Raw genomic sequence first — 16,727 nt, 5'->3', positions numbered from 1 at the left:
CTGCTGCTCCCTCGCTCTCACTGGGGATCCTAATTAAGCTTGGCTGCTCTTTGATGTTGTCGCCGTGGAAACCGTCACCATGACGAGGCTGGGTCTGCACACGCGCGCACGCCCTCACTTGAGCGTACGCGCACACGTAATCGACGGTGGTTGATGGAGAAGCGAGAAGCGCCGTTTGACCCTCGGCCGCCTCGATGGCTTCCCCCATTGGCTCCAAATGAGTGCGTTTGCGCACATGTTAGCAGCGTGCACACGCGTGTAGCTAGTTGGAAGACACATTTCCTGCTGAGCCATCTACCGCTTTAATGATGGACTATTGGCCGTGCATCCATAGGTGGTCTTGGCAGGAATTCGCCATTCATCATCTCAGAGCCGGCAAAAAAAAAAAATCACATTTTCCTTTGTTTTCCCGAAGAGAAAAAGATGCTAAAGCTAGGAAGCTAAAAGCTAGCTTAAAAAAATAATAAAGATGCTAAAGCGAATAATCTAAAAGCTAGCTAAAAAACAACTAAAGATGCTAAAGCTAAAAGCTAGCTAAAAATAATAGTTAGCTAAACTGTTTAGCATGAACCTTTTTGTTTACTTTTCAGGGATATAAAATAAAGAACAAAAAGCATATGCTTAGATGTTTTGCCACAGGGATGTCAATTCCCTCTCGCTTTGTATCTATTTTCATAACCATTCTCATGTCGCCAAGAGTCTTCCGCTCTATAGCACGAGTGGGGAAGTCCTCTGAGAGCCATGCTACATTTATGAAATAATATTATGTAGTATGTGTTTGTGTGTTAACAGAGACATAATGTGATTTTTTTTCACTCAATTTGAAACCAGGAATGCCTATAATTTTTACTCGTAGTCTGACTCATACTTCCGTCTGACTCATAAAAAACACTCTAATACTTAGACACGTGATAGCCTACCAGGCATTGTGGGGGAAAAAAAAATATTTTTTAAACCCCCAAATGATTAGCAGATGTGGCAAACTGCCACAGTATAGCGCCAACTACTGGCAAGGAAGACTTAACACCACCCCCCTCGTTTTTCTGAAACCTATCCTTGTAACGGCGCCTTTCGTAACACCTTCAAGATTAGCACAGCAATTAGCAACAAAAAGGTCCAAATACCTCAGGGGGGGGAGTACAATTAGCCAAAACGGTCACGGCGATCCCTTCTCGGAGCGTACCGAGATAAGCAGCGCTTGTTGTTGTTGTGTTTCATTTTTTATTTTTGCTAAGCAGCCCCAGCGCGAAATGACTCCGCAAGTGTGCGAGGCGAGACTTGTGTGTTGTGCTAATGAGGCCGCAGCCAGGCTGAATAGACGCCGATCAAGAGCCGTTTAGCCCCTTAAAAATAGCACGCGTTGCCTTCACTCATCACATCCATCACGTGTACTGATAAGTGGACTCCTCTCCTCGCATCTCCGCAGCTGTTTGTCATCGACAACGGGGCGGACGACTGGCGCATCGCCATGACGATGGAGAGGGTTCTGCTCATCGCTCTGGAGCTGCTGGTGTCGGCCGTGCACCCGGTGCCCGGCGACTTCAAGTTCCAGTGGCGGGCGCGGCTGGCCTTCACGTTCGTGCCGTCGCAGGCCGAGGCCGACCTGGACATGGTGCTGAGCGTGCCCATGTTCCTGCGCCTCTACCTCATTGCCAGGGTCATGCTCCTGCACAGCAAACTCTTCACCGACGCCTCCTCGAGGAGTATAGGGGCGCTCAATAAGGTCAGATATGAATATGTATTTTTAGAATCACAGGATGTCAAGATTTAAAAACAACAACAAATTTCGAAACATGTAACTAGTACGTGCTCATCACTTTTTCACCTGCCAGAAAATGATAAGGTCAAAAAGCTCACAAGCTCAAATGAGATCGGTGTTCTCCATCCATCCATCCATCCAATCACACGTCTCTCTTTTGCACCAGAGACCTAAGCTACTTGGAATCCCTCATAACACAATATGAAACGAGAGCTTGAAATGGGAGCGAGATATTACACGCGGCTCAAATGGGCCATGAAAAGAAAAAATGGAAGTAGTGGCAAGACGTGTCTGAGCCGTGCAGTAAACGATCAGTGTTGGATATTAATGACAGTAAATGATGATTACAATGTTTCGAACGAGGCAGTATGTTGTGGAGAAATTCAGATTTTTTTTTTTGGTTTTTCTCTAGTGAAGTGAAAAATAGGTGAGGCTGCAATTTAAATTAATGTGTTAATAACGTTGAGATGAACCCAATTGCCAGAGGAGTATCATCTGAAAATGAGTCAATTAACCAAACTACTTTTTAAGGGAAATAATCTGTAAATGAGTTAAATTGGTTTTTCAAAGTAACTATGGCAACAGTTATTTTTTTGCAGAAGATAAAGAATACATTCCTGTAAGTATTGTCTGTCTTCATGAGTTGCTGCACCATTTATGTTCAAATATTTGTTGCTTAAAGAAGCTAGGTACGTACATTTTTTTTTACGACAAAATTCGCAATTATCTTCGTTTTAGTGCTCCCTTGACTGTAAACCTTTTTTTATAATATCTGCTTTTCTCTGTTGCAGAAATTAATCACGTCTTTACTAACAAATAAACCAAGATATAAAGCAAACATGTGGAGATAAATTATAGCAAAAATAAAGACAGTATTGGGACTCGGCCAGCTCATATTTTTCCCCCCCTCGTATCTCCAAGCAAAATGACTGCATTGTTCACAAGGTCACTCCAAGACACTCCAAGTCATACCATTAAAGCAAATTCATCCACGCCAGCTGCCAAGAAGGACAAAGGCTGCAAGCTGTACATGTCACATTCGATTCATGACACATAGAAATGTAACTGGAGCTTGTGCATGGCCGCTTTTCAACTAAAACAACTTCAAATTGACCAATATATTTGTATAATATTGTGCAGTTGTACTAACAAGCGTATGGCGATGTGTTGCAGGTGCATTTTAACACGCGCTTTGTAATGAAAACGCTCATGACCATCTGCCCCGGGACGGTGCTCCTGGTCTTCAGCATCTCTCTGTGGATCATCGCCGCCTGGACTGTGCGAGTCTGTGAGAGGTCAGTACTAACACGCATTAATAATAATAAGTATTATTTTTTATTATTTTTTATCATTATGTATTTCATTATATATGTGCATGTATATATCATGTACATATATATGATATAATTATGTAGTATGTATAATTTCCTCTTAGTATTGGCAATTTATTATTTGTATTTTATTTCCTGTGCCGTCGTTTGCTTCAGACAGCATAACGTAGATCTTCACAGCCGAGCTGATAATGTCATGGGAGGAGAAAGTTGGTGAGGGGGTGGTTATTATGCAAATGAGCTGCACCGCTCCACAGAGGCAGTTATGGGCCCAAGGCAAACTCGGTCATGGGGCCTCGCCACATCTGCGTGCTGAAAACATTTTTAATGTTAATGGCCGTCACCACAGTCGGAGTTAGCTCAAACCCTATAACGCCATTAAACAACATTAAATATACTTTCAACTGATTTAATAAGGACATTGTCACCATTAAAAAAGATTAAACCTGCGTTGGTTTTGCCGAAGGTTTTTTTTTTTTCCATTCAGAATCAAGTCTGAGAAGATGGAATAGTCCATTGCATGAGTACAGGCGGGCGATCATGATAGATTTTACATCGATGATCCGATTTGTTTTTGCAGCCTTGCCACTGCATCAATTTAACTTGTCGTAGGGCAAACACAAAGCAATACAGAGAATTATTCATGGCTTAATAAGCTTATTTAAATGCATAAATGCCCTGCTGTTGGGAAGTCCTCTTTTGGGTAGCTTCCAACTTTAATTGGCGTTCCCGCTCCTCTATAAGCTCAACTAATGAAGGGGACAAAAGAGGGTTCCAATCTGCGAGCGAGGGGACACTTTGACGACCAGGTCGCAAACACACTCGAGCAAACATTCCAAGCTGCCGTCGACTGTTTTCCGATGAATATTTTTGACAAGACAACATCGTGTCCGATTTGCGCCGGCTCGGTTGCTACGGTAACAGTGTTGGGAGTGTATGCGAGTGTGTGTTTGTGTAGAGAAGGCTCATTGGAGCTAAATGAGCCGTGGCTCGACATTGTATTTCATTTCGGGCACGAGCGCCGGGTTTAATCCGATACTTTTTTTTAGTCGGAGTTCTCCCAGACGCATTTATATTTATTTGCATTGTTATGCATTCATTAACCGGAGTAGGACGCTGTCAAATAAATAAATAAACGACCTCCCCAAAATATGCATGTGCAGGTACCATGACTCACAAGATGTGACCAGCAACTTCCTGGGAGCCATGTGGCTGATCTCCATCACGTTCCTGTCCATCGGCTACGGAGACATGGTCCCTCATACTTATTGTGGCAAAGGAGTTTGTCTGCTCACCGGAATCATGGTGGGTACAATGCCAAACTGTAATGCTCCGATACTACAGCACCGATACCACTTGACCCAAAATTATAATATTGACGGGCGTAGCGTCGTAAGATCTGTTTCTGAAGCTTAGTTGAAATGTTTTTTTTAAATTTAGGTTTAATCTATGCATCGCCCCCTGGAGGCCGTGACGCACACAACAAAAACAGCACAGTGTGCTCTCAGTCCCTTCGGCGCTGTCCTTGCCTCGTTCAAAAGGTCAACAGATTACAGCGCACTTTGTCCCCTCGCCTGACAAATTCTGCTGTTCGTGTAGCACAGAACCACCGCCGCCACCGCCGTCCCCCCCCCCCTCGTCGCCGCCCCCGAGCACCCTCTCGAATTAGCCTGCTCCTGCGTGTTTGTTCGTAGGTGCACAAACAAGAGCGAGCCCATTAATGTCCTCATTGCATAATGAAGGTCCCACCTTTCCAGGGTGTCGCATCCTCCCACTCGCTGCTCCTCTCTCTCTCTCTCTCTCTCTCTCTCTCTCTCTCTCTCTCTAGCTCGTTCTATCTTTTCCTATTTATCACATTTCACTTCCCTGGCTGTCCATCTCCTCCTCCTCATCGTGACTGCGCTGGGCTCCATGTTTATTTCTACCCAACGTTTGTCTCAGTGTCCCTTTTCAACACTCTGGATGTGAGGATTTTTAAAAATCTGTCCCCCATAAAAAAAAAAAAAAGTCTGTTTTGAATGATTCCGCAAGGTCAGGAAAAGGGATGAAGATTGAAATGAAGCATGCAACTTCTGATTGCTTCCCGCAAAGGATTTTTTTTTTTTTTCCACATGGAGACTAATCGAGAGACACGGCACAGTGGGTGCGCGCCTCAATTGGGAACGATGCATTTTTTAATATGTTAGCTAATCGTATTAACGTTCTGAATGACATTTAGTTCTCCAAGCCCGTCAGCTGTCGTTCTCAGGAGCACTTTTTTTTTTTTCTCAGAAATGCAAATGCTTTCAAATCCATTTACTTCCAAGTAATTGTAGCCACTTGGTTATACTTTGGGATTTGCAGAGAGAAATTGTTAAGCACGAGCTATTATTTATAAAGAACACGATTCGGGCTAAGTATAGTGAAATGATTTTTTTTTTTCCCAACACTTATTTTATCATGATCCCCTTATATACACACCAAAGCAAAGTATCAACTTTAGTTTTTTGCCAAAGTTCTTTCGTGTAGCACACTGATTAAAACAATGCAATTAAATCAGCGGGGAGCTTTTGTCAATTAAAACTGAATCTTATTAGCTTGGCAAAGGCTAAACGTTTGATAGCGCTCTTGAGTTGATTGAGCAAACTGTGCAACAGTCACAAAACAAGAATTGAGACTCCCATGCTGGCCTGCATCCTCCACACAGCACCGACACACACACACACACACACACACACACAGCACGCGCTCTCCTCCCCTGTCGCACACAAAAACCCTCATCAGACTTTGCCGAGTGGTTTATTTTCACTGCTCATCAGAGGAGGAGCGTTGGAGTGCGCCAGGGAAAATGGCGTTCGGAGGTGAAGCCCTCGCCATGAAAAACAGGTTACACTTTGGGTGACAGGTTAAGGGAAGAAAAATGGATTCCTTTGATTTATTGTAATGAGTCTGAACGGAGACAAGACTCACGCTCATTACTATGGCAACCGGGAGAAGATGATGGACTGGAAAAGTGCTGTGCATTTAAAACTAGGGTCAGAGTTTCAAATTAGGGCTAGGGTTTCAAACTAGGGTTTAAAAATAGGGTTAGGGTTTCAAACTAGGTCTTCAAAAATATGAAAAAATAAATGATTATGAAGATATTTCAAAAGAACAAAGTCGTGTCACACAAGCAAGTTTGGCTTTAATGATGAAGATTCAACACACATAAACAAATGTAGCTGATCTTCACAGCCTGGCAAAAATTATCCGATTGACTCCTTGCGGCGTGTAATTGTGGCGCAGATGGTAATTCCCCCTTCCCTGACAGCGAGGTGGATGGCTGTGCCGCGAGCGAGCGAGGGGAAATACTCCCAAACAAATCACAGCGGTTCACTTCACGTCAGTCCGACTACGGAGATTGGATAGGGAAACCCCATCGGAATCCAACAAGACTCCCACACACTCAGACTCAAACGCACGCCGACAACAAGAAGTCTGCATCGAGCAATCATGCTGATTCGGACCACGGGGCGCAATTGCTTCATGCGGCGCTGCGGCGGCTGCTGTGTAAAGTTTACGAAGGCTTTGTCGCTTTCCATCGGCTTCCGTCATGTTTTATTCATGTGGATGAGTGTAGCGACACGTCCACAAAAGTCTGTTGCGTTTGACTGGGCAAAGTTATTTTTGGGAGCAAACTTCTTCTCAGCCCATGCCTCTTTTCTCCTCGTGTTGCAAAGAAGGACGAGGCGCCCGTACATTTTCATTAAACGCGCTTAATCTTAATTCGTTGCTTATCAAGAGATACGTGACCTCATTAACATTGCCTTCCTTTGCCGCCGTCATCCACTTCCTCCAGGATTCATCCTGCCTTTGCCATTTGTATGCTCTCGTAGCGCTTCACACTCTTTATCTTTACCCCCCTTGCTTCCCCCCCCCTACTGAAAACAATATCTAATCTGAAGGTTTGTTCCTGCTCAAGCGCCTCCCGTCGGCCGCCGTATGATTGACACGGCGTAATTAAGATGGGGCGGCGTCTCCACGAAATGACATTATGAAGCGTCAGTCTCCGATGCTTTTTCCAGCGCGCCGTGTCTGTCACATATTTGAGGAATATGGACGGTCGGATCATAGAGCAGATGGATCGGAAGTTAAAATAGACTTGGCTTGCCTGTCGACATGAAGCATTGCCGATATGGAACGGAACTCCCCGACCTAATTCAGTTTCCTCTCTCTCATCACTTCTGTCTTGCTCATGTTTGTGTCCCCCTCGGGGTCTCAAATTCAAATTAGCAACTGACCCAGTGTTATACCAAAAAAAAATTGTCTTGCAGGGTGCCGGTTGCACGGCTCTGGTGGTTGCCGTGGTAGCCAGGAAGCTGGAGCTGACCAAGGCCGAGAAACACGTCCACAACTTCATGATGGACACGCAGCTCACCAAGAGGGTACGTTGTGTTTCTTTCAAAGAATCCGACACGTGGAAAAAAAAATGTTTCATTGTCTTTGTGAAAAAGTGAAAGCAATATTTGAACATCATTTGAAAGTAATGTAAATTCCGGAAGTCGTCTGTGACTCAAATGGACCGTTGCCATCTTCGCCGAGCGAGCGTGAATCGTATCAGTCGGTAAATTCTTCCCTGAGTGATTCTAAGCGTTTGCTCCTCACGGGAATAGCCCTGGCATCCGTTTCTCCAAGTTAACGACTAACGTTGAGTCAAGCCACATGAGCGCATACACGTCCCCCCCCCCCATTATCCTAACGGACTGCACACATAAAAGTAATGAGAGGAGGGGGAGGGGCTGAGTAAATGTGTGGAGTAGGCTAAAAGTTGCCGACTGTGGGATGGGCACTTGGAGATCGCTTTCCAACCCACGATGTGTGCACAGAAGTGTTGGATTTTTGAAGCTTTAAAAAAAAATGGTGTCGCTATCAGTTTTCAGGTGGAAAAAAAAAAGGTGGGGGGGGGACTGACGGCTTGTCCTTTCGCTGCGCCTCCTTTGCCCTCGGTAACAACACGCGACAGCGCTGTGTTATTTTACAGAGTGGAAGCAATAAAAGGTTATCTCCTCGGAATTTGCCTCACCAAATGTCTGACTGTCTTTCCATCACTGAGCTTTTTTTTTTTTTTTTCCCTCCGCCGCCTCGCTTCGGCAAGTGTGACATTTGTCTCTTTTACTGTAAAATGCCGTCCTTCCTTTTCAACGTGATATCTTCTGTTCTTTGCTTTTCTCCCCCTCGCCATTTGGCTTCCCTTTTCTTGCTCTCCGGGCCCTTTTCAATTTTTCATACAATCGAAAGACCCATGTTTTAAAAATAGCGGATGGTATCAAATATGTACGTTACGGCAGGGGGGGTGATCAATGACTCGATGGACTCAAAAGCGGATGAGACGTTCGCCAAGTTGTCCAACGCGTTTGACAATTTGGACCGTTTTTGTTTCAATTCTCATGAAATATATTTTTTCTTATTTCTTGAATAAATGCAAGTTTTTTTTTTTTAATGAGCTCTCAGCCGCTTCTGGCATCTGCTGCTGGAGATTAAACAGTGAGCAGACAAAAAAATAAAAATCCACCCAGAGCCATTTGTAATACATTTGAAGCATCTCTGGACTTTTTAAGAAATACAAATACTTGTTTTTCCGGCTGGGGTGTAATGACAACCTAATTCCCACTGACCTCTCAAGTATTTTGTTTGCATATTGATTATTATTAATTATTTTATTGCCATCTCAATTAACACACTCCAGGAGTGTTATGTCAAGTGCCGCGGGTGTTTGGGCGTGCTGACATTTCCTCGAAAGAGTTTTTCCGGGTTTACGCGGCGGTAATTGTCTCCTGCCCTCGATTACTGAGCGACTAATGATTGAAGCTGTTGTATGCGCATTGATTTACATTTCTCCGTCATATAGGCGTAACACGAGAACACAATCACTCAAGGCTATGATGATGATGAATAATGCAACAATAGACTCCCCCTGACATCCTGTCCATCTTGCGCACGTCGTACATGCACTCGGGGAATTACACCGTGCAATCTACTTTGGCGGCGCGGTGTTCCCTTTTTAATGGATGAACACGAATGGATAGCCAATTAGCGGACACCGTGTCCCGTCAACCATAGTCGCTGCGGGGATGTGTGTCTTGTGGGAAAAAAATATATATATTTTCTTACTCCATAAAGCATTGTGAGGATGCTCTGTGCAGGAATTTAACTTTGAGGGAAGACTTTGTTTAATGGTGCCGAGAAAACAAATTATTACTCTGAGCTTGAACACACCGCGGAGATACTCATGGCCATATATTATTGAGGAGCTGCCATAGTGATCACGGGGGATTGCCCGAAGCAATTGGGAGTCAATATGGCAGCTCTCCTGGAAGATGATTACAAAAAGTAGTTGGACCATTCTGTAATTACTGTAAAAATGGTTTCCGATCAACTGCAACTCATGGTGACATCACGAGAAGCGCTAATGCGCGCTGAGGCGTAGTCAGCGCTAACGCTCACATTTTTATTCAGTGGAGTGTAATCGGATTTAAGATCTTAATTGATAATAGTTAACGTGAGGTTTTAATTGCTCATGCGAGATCTCAGGACTAGCATCAAAGGTTCTCGTCTCTCTGCTTGCTGATGATAGCGGCGAGCTAAGCTAGCACAGTTTCCTCAACTATCCCAATTAAAAGCACCAGCGAGGCACAACTGTCTGCATTCAAAAAAAAATCTGAGTCATAATATTCTTTTTTTTTCTTGTCAGGCAAAATTTGGCTGCTAGCATAAAACGCCGGCAAATTCGTTGCCATTGGAGAGCAAATACGCCGCGATACAACTCGCCGTTTACACCATTAGCCAAATGGGAGCAGGCCATTCCCCTGAGATAGCAGCTGGCTTCCACTCCAGCACACATTTGAGGCCCAACACTTCCCTCCTGTCCTGGAGATGATCGGGAAACTAACTTTTTAATTGCCTGTATGTACAAACCAAGTCTCAAGAGTAGCCACCCACCAATCGAGTGTGAAATTAGGCGGCCATTTTGTTTCCCCCCCATAAGCTACAGACAATATCCGTAAACAATACATTTTTTTTTTTGGAGCCTGTGTGGACATCAAGATTTTTTTTTTTCTTATTACCTCTTAGGTGTCACTGCGACTTGAAAGGTCTCTTTGTTTTCGTTTTTGTCCTCTTCACCTCATCCGACACTCCCACACGCAGGTCATTATGGCGGAAAGGGCCAAGTCCGCCATACTGGTAGTGATGAGCGATTGATTAAACCTTCTCAATCTGGCAAACTCTCAACTCCGCTTGTTGTAACACATTTCCCATGTACCTGACATAAGGTGTGCAACGGAACACATCTTTGACCCAGATGGCACCAACACGGCTCCCCACCAACCAACCATATGCCTCCACTATTGCTTCGATAGCTCCTGTTGACTTTCCGGTGTATTTCCACATTCCATAGTCAATATTCAAATTCATCTCAATTGCCCACATAGCGCTGAAAACAAAATGTCCTTGTCGCGTGGGTAAAACATTGGAAAAAAAATGCAGTTGCCCTTGGCAACGTGCTACGGCTGTGCCTCTCAACAACCTCTTTTACGCTATCAGAAAATGTCAGCATTTTTTTCCAGGGTCTCTCTTCTGTATTTCCGACACGAAATTGTCAACCTAGCAATGTTCCACCGTTGACTCCGAGGCGGGAACGCCACCTTTTGTACTCGTGGAATGCTACAAAGCAATTGTTCGACAAGTTTTGCCTGGCGCTGATGTCATCAAGCACCATTTGCACAATATCCAGTACAGTCGGGACTTCTCCCCCAAAAAAAAAACTTGAAGTCTCGATTAGGCCTCCTGTTTTTTTTTTTGTTTGACTTCCTAGGTGTCATTGTAAATTACGTGTCATGTGTATGTGTGCAGCTTGACTGCAGGGGATGGGTGCTGATTAGCCAAGCTGCCGGGGGTCTTTTGTGCTCCTCGAATTGCGGGAGGGGGGGGTATAATTGCTCTTTGTTGAGCGCTCAGCTTCTCTTTGAAGTCTCTCATTCAATTGGCGTCTTTCTCCATTGGCCGCTTGTCTTCACTTGTCCCCGCTGCAACGCCCCGCTGTTCACCACTTGGCTTTTCTTGTAATTACACGGCAACCTTTTATATGCGCGAGACATGTTCCACATACAGATAATGGTGAAAGTGTGTCGCAAGACCGTGCAATCAGTCGAATATGTTGCGGTTTCCTATTTTTGAGAAATTTTATTTGGACTGGACTTTTATCATAAAATAGTCAACAAAAAAAAAATTATGTGTAATGAGGACGTCCTTTAAAAAAAATGTAATTTTCACATGCATCAAGAAAAAAAAACTGTCGGACAAACCTGTTGCAAGGCTAACCTGTTGCTAATGATCACGTGTGTGTTTGTGCGTTTCGTCTGGGAGCAGATAAAGAACGCGGCGGCCAACGTGCTGAGGGAGACCTGGCTCATCTACAAGCACACCAAACTGATGAAGAAGATCGACCACTCCAGAGTTCGCAAACACCAGCGGAAGTTCCTGCAGGCAATTCACCAGTGAGAGCCCTCACTACTAACACACGCCCACTCACACACACACACACACACAAACACACACATGCACACTGATGCTACCTTTGAAATCCGTTGCATCCACCCCCGACTTCAATGAATCATCGTTTGCAAAAGGTTCATCCAGTCAAATACACTTGTGGCTAATCAACATGCATCTTGCTATTCCAAACACTTTGATCATCATATGTAATGGAAACATTTGTTTTTTTTATTTACTCAATTGATTTTGTCAAGTGGTTGCAGAAAATGAAATTAGATTTTTTAAGAAAACAATTTAAAAAAATGTTTTTGCTGGATTCAGATTAATTTATTTGTATCAACCACGGCTGGTTATTTTTTTATTATGTGGAATTATGCTGGATACTATAAATCCTTTTAATGATATGATTACTAAAAAAAAAAAAAGAGTTGTACCTGTTATAGTCCATTAATAATTGAAAGAGTTGAAAAATAATTTATATGATTTAAATATTTGATTTTACATCAGAAAAAACAGGGGTGTGTCGACTTTTGATATCCCTTGTAGCATCGCTAAAATAGCATTTCTAACGGTGGTCTTCAACCCAGCTGCAATAATTTCAAAGTGCAGTGACATATAATCAGTCAGCACTCGATTGTAAAGGCCGCATGATTAATTATTCCGAATCACGCTCACAACTTTCCGGTCAAAGTTGCGTTCCGAGAATTCACCGGGACCTATTTATAATTGCCTGGCAAGATTATTTTCAAAAAAAAAACTAATTGTATTCCCTTTTGTTCATTCCCCCAAAGGTTTCATTATGTCCAAGGTCTCATCATATTAAATGCTACTCTTATTTATTCCTCCAGAGCTCTGAGTTCCGACAGAGCTGAAATATTTGCTTGTGTGATTTACAAAGCTGTTAGAGAGGGAAAGCACACACTGTGCCCGAATGTTTGCACACTGGCGTGTCCAGACACGGGTAGCGACAAAAGGTGACGAGGGGCAAGGTGACCGTGACAGTCTTGTACTCGCTGAGCCGCAATTTTGTGTGTCTGTGTGTGTAGATTGCGCAGCGTGAAAATGGAGCAGAGGAAACTCAGCGATCAGGCCAACACGCTGGTGGACCTGTCAAAAGTGAGTCGCGTACCACGGAGCCTCCGTTAATTGTTTAGAAGGGTTCCTTGTGTGCAAATGGTGCCGTTGCCATGACGACCGGCCTGTTTGTCTCTCCTTGGCAACCGCAACGAGTGTTGTGAAGCAGGGATGACTGAGTGGGAATGTGAGGAGAAAGGAGAGGAGTGTTTTTCTTTTTTGTTCTGCGACCGTGTGGGTGTCTGAGTGAGCGTGTGATCTGACATAAGTGTGTGTGCGTGTGTGTCGAACCTTTCATTCTCTGCTTTCTCACAATGTTCCAGAGACTTCCCTCGAGCCTCCTCTTTATTCCTGCATACACTCCATCTCGGACATCCCTCCCTTCCTCCCCCTCCCTCCGACTTACTCACTCCTCTCAGGCAACCTATTTTTACTTCTGCTCCTTCAAACCCCCTTCCAGCGTTGTGTTACAATCAAACGCAACACAATATTGTCCTTTGCACTTTTTGTTTTTGAAAGGATTAGACCTCCCACAAGGCCAAGCAACAATGGCCGCGTGGAAGGTTGGTCTCTACTTAGCTTAGCGGCTAGTCAAAGCAGTTGCATCGCTAGTGGTGACTAAGGAAATGGTCCCCTAACCCTTGATTTTTATAGTTAGGGGTGAGGGTGAAGGGTCAGAGGTCAAAGGCTAGTGTTCAGGGGTCATCTAAAAATTTACAAAAAGCTTTACTATGTATGGTCTTTTTTTTTTTTTTTACAAAAAAACTAACACCCCATTTCAACCCCTTACACTGAGTGCCAAGCAGGGAAGAAATGGGTCCCATTTTTATAGTCTTTGGTAGGACCCGGCCGGGGTTAGGGTTCCAGTCTCAGGGCGGACACTCTCCCACTAGGCCACTGAGCTGGTAATAAACAAAACCATGTGAGTCAGTAATGAGCACAGTAGTGTTTTATTGGCTTCATTTTAACCCATCAATTTGTAAGGATGCATAAATTGATGGCAACACATTTTAATGACGACTGAGTGAGTCTAATGTGGACACAAAAGGCACTTTATATCGATCCTTGAAACGTTCTCGGCGCCTTCCTTCTTCTCGACAAAAATCATCAAGAGTCACCTTTGACCTTTCAGATGCAGAGCGTCATGTACGAGCTCATGTCGGAGCTCAACGACCGCAGCGAGGACCTGGAGCGCCAGATGTTATCCCTGGAGCAACGGGTGGAGCAGCTGACGGCCGGCTTCAACGCCCTGCCGGCGCATCTCTCGGCCACCCTCGGCGCCCAGCACGCCGCCCTGGTGCACCTCCTCCGGGAGAGAGACTCCAGGGATGGGAGGGACGCAGGAGCCGTGGTGCCGCTTTCCCCCGCAGCTTCACTAACCTCCACTGCAGTTACGGCCACACCAGTATCAACTCCAGAAGTTCCTCCTCCTTCTGTCCCCCCACCGGCCGCTTTGGAGCCCCCTTTGCCCGGACCAGAAGGGAGCTCGGAAGTGAGTCCGAACGGCAACACCTCCACCTGCTGAGAGAATTCAGGAGAGGACAACCGCAAGGAAGCCAATGAGAGTGGGCGCACTGACAAATGAGCCTCTCAAATTGATGAAGCTGGCCCAACGGGGAGGAATAATGGGACCGGGCGGGAGCGCCGGTGTGAGTGATGACACTTTTTTTGGGGGGGTTGGGGAGGGCAAGAGAAATTTAGCAAGGAGACTCTAAAGGGTGCGGGGGCAGAGGAAGGGCGTCAAGAGGGTGAGAAATGGCGCTAGGAAGTATAAAAGGAGGAGGAGAAATAACGAGGATTAATTATGTGAACTCTGAAGGGTTGGGGAAAAAAAGAAAAAGCCTTTATCTCTCTTTCTCTCTCTCTCGCTCTCTCTCTTCTCTCTCTTTCCGTGCCCTTTCATCAGGAATTAATGACCATGACTTTTTATCCTTATGATGTATTTTGTATCAGAATGCTAATTGTGTGATAACGAGCATCCCTTTAACAGAAGGTTAGATCAATATGACTGGAATTTATTGATAAAAATAAAAAGTGGCACACACACACACACACACTCATGCATCACCCCTGCACTAGACACCACATTGACTTTCACAATGCCCTTAAGATAACACTCGAGCCTCTACTGCCAGTAGTCAATGCACTGTCAATCTGCAAAAAGCACTGCCAAGCAATGTAAAAAAAAAAAAAAAATCTCCATACTTTGAAAGCTCCATCGCTAATAACGCACTGAACCACACAAACGACTCATCAAGCACATTTCTGCATTGAATTTAATGAAAGCGCCATCCGGAGTTTTGTTGTCATAAAACTAATCAAATATGGATGACAGAGGCGGGATTATAACTTTTTTTTTTTTAGACTCCGGCAAATGACAGCTATCATTTCACGGTTAAACGGTTTGTACTCTATGATTCCTAAAGTCCTTAAGCTTGTGGCAAAATGTGATCGATTTCTATAAATATTCAGATGTGAGCGGCCACAACACGTCCAAATTTGGGTTACGTCACTTCCGCTTCAATGCAGTTTTCTCTACCAACTAACTCAACTGTTATCACGAATGTATGCTTGAGCTTGCTTGGTCACATATGTACACGCGCACACGCACGCACACACGTCAACAACCAAAGTGCTCTCTCCTAAATGGACTCCAATAAAAGACAGGGACCGCTACTGCCACCGTGGACAAAACATAACAAGAGACACCGTGGACAATATTTTACCGAGGGAATAACTGTGAAAATCCAGGCACGGACTTGTTAAGAGTGCTGGAGTGGGGGCGCTCCTTACGTCACGTCCACTTTCAAAACAACAACCCAAGGCGGACTCTGATGATGAACACAAATCGACCTTATAAAGGATACATGGCCATGAAATAATGATTTAATAACACGCAGAAAGAGAGATGAAGGTAAACTGGAGGAATTATAACAGGGAAAAAAAAAAAGACAAACCTACTCTTGGCCTGACAGAGACAATGTGGAAAAATAGCGACACACTGTGGCCGGACTACTGATTTACATCAAGTGGGAAAATTATTGTACAGTATGCTGTTCATGAACGGACTAGCTTTGTATCGCTTGGTCTTTTCTACCATTCTGATTCAACTGGGTCCTAGCTAATATTATTACTCTAGTATTCTTCTCATTCGTCATGACAACTATATCTTCTGTACATTCACGATGCGTTGAAGGAACGGTCTGGGTTTGAAATTATTTTGTAATTTTATTTTATCAGAGAGAATTAATAAAGTATATATCTATAACATGACAAATGAGCCAAATTAACTTGTGGCAGTATTGTTTTGCAAACAGTGATCTTTAAAAACAAAGTCTATAAAATGTTTCCATTACGGTATATGTCGAGTCAGCGTTTAAGGTAGTGTTGTACACGATGCTTAGTTAATATTTAATCAATCGCCACGCCCCCCCCCCCCCCCCCCCCCCCCACATACACACTGATCCGTTTCTTTATTTTTTTTGTATTATTTTTTTACTTCAATAACACACACAACTAAGCAATACACCAGACAATAAACAATCAAGTAAACACACGGCAATGTCATCAACGGCAATGCACACATTTTTCTCTATATTAACAATATCCCGTGGAAACAACCCATTTTTTTTCAGTTCATATGACTTCAACCAGTAGGTGTCGGTAATGCGCATTGAAAATGGTGCCACCTCGCCGTAAAACAAAACGAAGAAGAAAATGACGTCACTTCCCGTTGACAAACGAGTTATGAATTGCATTTCCCGTTCACCGGCTGGACGATTCTGTGAGTGATTAGTAAGTTATAAGTTAGTGAGTGAGTGATTTGCATTTCCAGTTCATCGCGAGAACGGATCAGTGAGGGAACGAATCCCGATTTTCCCGTTTGCGAACGAGTTAATGGCTGAACTGCCTTCCCGTGCATCACCGGATCAGTCAGTGAACGTGTTGCGTCTCCTGGCGTGAATTATGTAAGGCAGAATGTCGATTTACGATTTGCCAATGAAAGAAAGAACCACTCACTGAAACACCACTTCTTTTATGCACGTTTTCTC

At 44.1% G+C, this 16,727-nt stretch overlaps 1 protein-coding gene across 5 annotated transcripts in view; it reads left to right on the top strand.

Moving 5' to 3' along the window:
• The window catches only part of kcnn3 (potassium intermediate/small conductance calcium-activated channel, subfamily N, member 3), a 37,835-nt gene extending 21,883 nt beyond the window's left edge, over positions 1-15,952 (top strand). For all 5 annotated transcript variants that reach the window (XM_049730842.2, XM_049730841.2, XM_049730844.1 and 2 more), the window contains 7 exons: positions 1,427-1,723; positions 2,933-3,054; positions 4,254-4,395; positions 7,383-7,493; positions 11,476-11,603; positions 12,648-12,717; positions 13,808-15,952. In XM_049730842.2, coding sequence (XP_049586799.1) covers positions 1,427-1,723; positions 2,933-3,054; positions 4,254-4,395; positions 7,383-7,493; positions 11,476-11,603; positions 12,648-12,717; positions 13,808-14,200 — 1,263 coding nt within the window. In that variant the 3' untranslated portion in view covers positions 14,201-15,952. The remainder of the gene's footprint in view (positions 1-1,426; positions 1,724-2,932; positions 3,055-4,253; positions 4,396-7,382; positions 7,494-11,475; positions 11,604-12,647; positions 12,718-13,807) is intronic.
• Positions 15,953-16,727: the final 775 nt, after the last annotated feature.

Source organism: Syngnathus scovelli, chromosome 9 (assembly GCF_024217435.2).
Source record: "Syngnathus scovelli strain Florida chromosome 9, RoL_Ssco_1.2, whole genome shotgun sequence".
Lineage (NCBI taxonomy): Eukaryota > Metazoa > Chordata > Actinopteri > Syngnathiformes > Syngnathidae > Syngnathus > Syngnathus scovelli.
The sequence above is the reverse complement of the archived record's forward strand: the minus strand, read 5'-3'. Positions and strand labels throughout refer to the sequence as shown.